The sequence below is a fragment of the Chlorella variabilis genome (assembly GCF_000147415.1).
Source record: "Chlorella variabilis unplaced genomic scaffold CHLNCscaffold_14, whole genome shotgun sequence".
Classification (NCBI taxonomy): Eukaryota; Viridiplantae; Chlorophyta; class Trebouxiophyceae; order Chlorellales; family Chlorellaceae; genus Chlorella; species Chlorella variabilis.
This window is the reverse complement of record NW_005435074.1, coordinates 1,050,856-1,055,595: the sequence shown is the minus strand read 5'-3', so window position 1 is coordinate 1,055,595 and position 4,740 is coordinate 1,050,856. Positions and strand designations below refer to the sequence as shown.

The 4,740-nt window shown below is 65.6% G+C and overlaps 2 protein-coding genes across 2 annotated transcripts in view; one reads left to right on the top strand and one right to left on the bottom strand.

Moving 5' to 3' along the window:
* Positions 1 to 798, bottom strand: part of CHLNCDRAFT_58305 (expressed protein) — a gene marked incomplete at its 5' end in the record, with an annotated part of 2,033 nt that extends 1,235 nt beyond the window's left edge. The window contains 2 exons of the mRNA XM_005846290.1: positions 253 to 649; positions 782 to 798. Of these exons, the coding sequence (XP_005846352.1) occupies positions 253 to 649; positions 782 to 798 (414 nt within the window). The remainder of the gene's footprint in view (positions 1 to 252; positions 650 to 781) is intronic.
* A 2,744-nt stretch (positions 799 to 3,542) lies between these two features.
* Positions 3,543 to 4,740, top strand: part of CHLNCDRAFT_53255 (hypothetical protein) — a gene marked incomplete at both ends in the record, with an annotated part of 9,191 nt that continues 7,993 nt past the window's right edge. The window contains 4 exons of the mRNA XM_005846461.1: positions 3,543 to 3,650; positions 3,730 to 3,921; positions 4,091 to 4,204; positions 4,387 to 4,471. Of these exons, the coding sequence (XP_005846523.1) occupies positions 3,543 to 3,650; positions 3,730 to 3,921; positions 4,091 to 4,204; positions 4,387 to 4,471 (499 nt within the window). The remainder of the gene's footprint in view (positions 3,651 to 3,729; positions 3,922 to 4,090; positions 4,205 to 4,386; positions 4,472 to 4,740) is intronic.

Genomic DNA, 4,740 nt, shown 5'->3' with positions numbered 1-4,740 from the left:
TTGCCGTCAGCACCAGCTGCCAGTTCGGTGGGTGCGTTGTAGGCCAGCTGCAGGAAAGGCAGCAGAGCAGCAAAGGAGGACCAGGGGAGTGCGCGGCGTGAGGGAGGGAAGGAGGGATAGATGGAGAGGAGGGCAGCGCCACCTTGGCCGTGCCGCACCCCCCGTGCTTGCTGCGATGCATCCGGTTGCTGCCTGATGCAGAGCACTCTCCAGTTGGTCTGGCGGCAGCATTGCACCCCTTGTATCACTCACATGTGTGTACAGCTTCTCCACACCGCTGAAGCCAGTCGCCCGCTCGTGGTGCTCCTTGATCACTCGGGGCAGCTCCTCGAGCGGCACCACGGGGCACCACCGCCACTCTCCGCTGCGCTTGACGCAGCGGCACAGGATGTCCTGACCGCCAGCGCCCTTCAGCACCTGGAAGAACTGCAGCACCTTCTTGCTGTAGTTCTTGGTGCCGCCCTGCACTGCCGCCCCCCCTCCCGCACCCCGCCGCCGCCGGCCTGAGGGCGCCTGCTGGTCGCCCTGCTTGATCCGGATGATGCCCTCTACATCTGACTTAGTGAGAAACACATTCTTGGCGCCGTTTTGGCGCCGTTCTAAGGCATAAAGGATGACAGGTTGGTTCATAATTTTAAATTTGCGGCAGCTGCGGGGTGCGGGAGGGGAGAAATAGAAGCCTTAGAGACTCTGAAAGGCGAAGGAAAGGGAGGGATCGCGGGAGAGAGCGTGCCTGATGAGCCAGACGAATCGGGGGAGGTGCCACATCAGCGGGCAACACATGGCGTGTGCGTCCATGTTGTGGGTTTGGGGGACCCTATTCGCAGTCGGGGGAGAAGGGCAGAAGTCAATCAAGCACAAAGACAACTCTAGAGGCTTCACGGCGGCAGCGCTGATGTGGCGCCGCCATCCCGCTCGTGCTTTGCCCCTGCCTTCCCCACAAGTGTGTCTGGGCACCAGTCGGGGATGGAGATGCTTTGGGTGGCGTCGTGCCGCTCTCTCAGAATGAAGGGGACCGCCCTGGCGCCGGGTCGACAGCACCGCCCGGTGCCTGCCTGCGGCAGGGCTGCCGCGCTGCCATCCCCGTCAGCTGCCGACCTCGCCCTTGGCGTCAGGCGAGGGCGGCGCGCTCGAGGTGAGCGTTGGCTGCTACTACCGCTTCTTGCGCCCGGCGCCCCGCCTCCACGCCGGGCTCTGTCTGCTGCCCGCTGCAGCCCAGTCCTGCACGTTGTTTCGTGGCGGTGCCTCCTGGGAGTGATCTTGCAGAAAGCCACCGATTTGTTGCCACCGATTTGTTTTGGGGGGGGCCTGGCCCTGGCCCTGGCCCTGGCCCTGAGGATGTCACTGTTGGATCCCTTGGAGTCGACAGAGCTATACTCGAGTGGCCGCTGGTGCATGCAGCGCACATGCTGGCTGCCGAAGCAGTGGGCTATCAAGCTTGCATGGTCCACCAGACGGCCCCGCGGCGCTGGGTATTCCAGCAGGCAGCAGGGGGCAGCCAGCGGGTACCTCTATCTATCCCAACTGCCCTCCAACAAGGAGGTGTTATATGCAGAACTTCATCGAACAAAAAGCAACAATCTATTCTGGCACATCAAATCAGTCTAGCGGCACAGGGGCAGGCAGCAACGGTCAAGTGCCAGGGGGCATTGTAGTGTGCACTGTTCGGTGCGGTCATGCAACGGGGCATCAGCCCTGCATGGCGCGGCGCTGGCGCTTGAAGCCGTGGGATGCCTCCACCGCTGCCTTCGCCTGCTGCACCGCCTCTGCCTCCGGATCGGCCTGCAATGCCGCGTTCAGGGCGTCGTGCGCAGCACACCAGGCATCCGCAGCGCGCTCCCACTCTGCTGCAGCCTTCGCCTGCTGCACCGCCGGCTGGGCCGCCGCGTGTTCCGTGGCTGCTTCGGCAGCCGCCTCATGCCCCACAGCAGCGGAGGCCCAGGCCACGGCAGCAGCCGCAGACGCCTCGGCTGCGGAAGCCCGTGCGTGGGCTGGCCCTGGTGTGGGTTCCTGAGGCGCGGGTGGCCAGGGCCCACTGGGAGGACGGGGCCGCGGTGCAGCCCCAGCCGAACGTGTGCTGCGCTCGGCGCTGGCGGCTTTGTGCTGCGGTGATTGCTGCTTGAGTTCCTTGATTCCTTTCATTATGCTGTCAAACGTTTCCTGGGTCTCCTCCCGAATTTGCCTGCTCTTCATCATCCTAATGTCGCGGAGAATCTGCATTTCCAGCATGGTCTGCGTATGGCGGGACGCTGGGTCAAACAACCGAGCCCAGCATGGACGCTGGGTGCCCTGCATGGCATGCAGTATAGGAGGTGGGTGGCATGCAGCAGCGTAGGCAGGCCCAGCGACCCGCCATACGCACTGCAGAAGCCACACATGGCCTTTCTCACGCTCGAAGGCTTGTGGTCGGGGCGCCGCTCGTGCGCCGCGTCACTGTCACCACTGCTCGGCGCTGCTGCAGAAACGGCCACCAGTCTTAAGCGCCGTGCCGTTGGTGCCAATAAGGGCCGGTCACTGAGTGAGAGCGTGGCCTGGCGAGGTAGCGAGACTGGGCGGGCTGCCATCAGGCCCCGTCCTCTGGAAGCGAGGTTATGTTCAAATCACAGCACCCACAGCCTATGTGCGAGCAAAGAAGAGGAGGAGGAAGAAGAAGATTGACAACTGTGTTTTGGGGGAGATGCGCCGGCAGGCTGGCAGCGCGCCGCAGCGCGTTCAGCCTGCCGGACCCTCCCCACCATTCAGCAGTCTAGCCGGGGTCGACCTGATACTGGAGTTGGGAAAATGGAGGAGTACCGCCAGCTTTGAGACTGTTTGCCAGGGTGTGGGCACACTCTCTAGCTGATGCTACCGCCTTCCCTCCCCAGGTTCTTTTGTGCTCCCTGGCCCCCTGCCCTGGACCGCACCTGCTTGGCTGCCATTAGGAAGCGGGAGCGCTGCGGCAGGCCCGGCGTCCTTGCCGATGTGGAAAGTGAAGCGCTTGCTCCCGCCGCACAATTGAGCAGCCTCCTCGACATGCAGCAGCGGTGCCCCGCCGCATCTGTAACGTTTCCAGCGGCGGCGCCTGCTCGCTGCCTGCTGTGTTCTTTGGGCAGGACTACCAGCGGGTGGTGGTGTGGGTAGACGATGAGGAGGGGGCGGCCGCCAGCAGCCGGCAGGGTGGTGCTGCAGGCGGCGGCGCCGAGCAGCTGGGCGGCGGCGGCAAGGCGGCGCATGCCGCCGCAGCCAAGCTTCGGCGCAGGGCGCTCGTGAAGGAGGAGTAAGGGCGGCAGTGTCGCCTGATGCTTTTGTGTGCCAGTAGTGTTGAAATTTAAGTGGCAGAGCAACCAGGCACGCCGATCGCTTCCTTCAGCCATTGCCAGTGCTGGCCCCAGAGGCATGGGCGAAAAAGAGCGGCGCGACATGGGGCGGCGTCCCGCCTGGCATGGCAGCTGACCACTCAGATCGAGATCTGAGTGCCAACCCGTTCACCCTGGTGCGCTCTCCGTTTGCTGGGTACCGCTCCAGCCCTCTGATCAGAAGAAGAAGCGATGACCTGGTGAGGGATGAGGCGTACCCCCCAGCAGCAGCCTCCGCAGCAGGCGGAGGATGAGGGATCGCTGCCCCACACAGTGGGGCTGCAGGCCTGCACGCCCCTGGACGGCTCGTTGTCGGTGAGTTGCGCGCCCTGGTGCGCGTAGCAGGCGGCCTCACGCTCGCCACTGACGCTCCCTGCCGCGTGATGGCGTGCAGGGAGTGACCCTCCGTGCGGCCAACCTGCTGGCCTGGCACCCCACTCGCCAGCGCCTGCTCACCGCCTCAACCGCTGCGATGGTGGAGTATGATGCTGTGTCGGGGGCGCGCCGCAGCCTGGTGGAGGTGGCAGGCACGCCGCTGCGCGTGTGCTACACACCCAACGGAGCCGCAGTGGTGCTGCTGACCAAGGTGCAGGCGGCAGCGGGCTGACAGCAGGCGGCAGAACAGCGGCGGCCGCTGTTCCGACTCGTTGGCTGCTGTGTTTGTCTACGCGCATCGCTGGGCGCCTTCGCTTTGCGCTGCCCGTCCCCTGGCTCACTGGCCGCCCTGCTTCTGCTTGCCTGTGCCCGGCCGGCAGGAGCGCGGCATCTTGTGCTGGAGCACCGCCAGCTGGAAGCGGCGCGTGCTGCTGGCGCCAGACCCCAAGTATGCGGGCAAGAAGCTGGCGGCGGGCCTGCTGGCGGTGTCAGGGGTGAGGCAGGGAGGTACAGGATGACTCCTGCCTACAGCAGGGAAGAGGGGGAGCCGCATGGCGGCGGCGCTGCCGCCGCTGCCACCGCTGCTGCTGAGCTTGTGCCTGGCCTGCGAGTGCCGGCGCTGAGGCTGCCTGCTCACGTGTTGCTGCCCGGGGCGCCTGCCTGCTGCCTGCTGCAGGGCCAGCACCCGGTTGTGTACTGGACGCCGCTGGGCAAGAACACCGTGCGCATGGCCCACACCGCGCCCCTGGACGTGCCCAAAGGTGGGTCCGCCGGTGCCCCTGCAGCGGCGGCGGGAGCAGCAGCAGCAGCAGCAGCACTTGTCGCCAATGATCGGCGACCTTTGCTGTGCGGTGCGGTGTGGTGCCTGCCACCTGCGGCCCCTCCTGCCTGCCCCTACTGGTGTGCCTGCCTGCCTGCCTGCCTGCCTGCCTGCCTGCCCCGCTCAGGCGGCAAGCTGGACAAGGAGATGGTGCCGGGGGTGAAGCTGAAGACTGAGAACAAGAAGCCGATTGTGGGGCTGGCGTCGCAC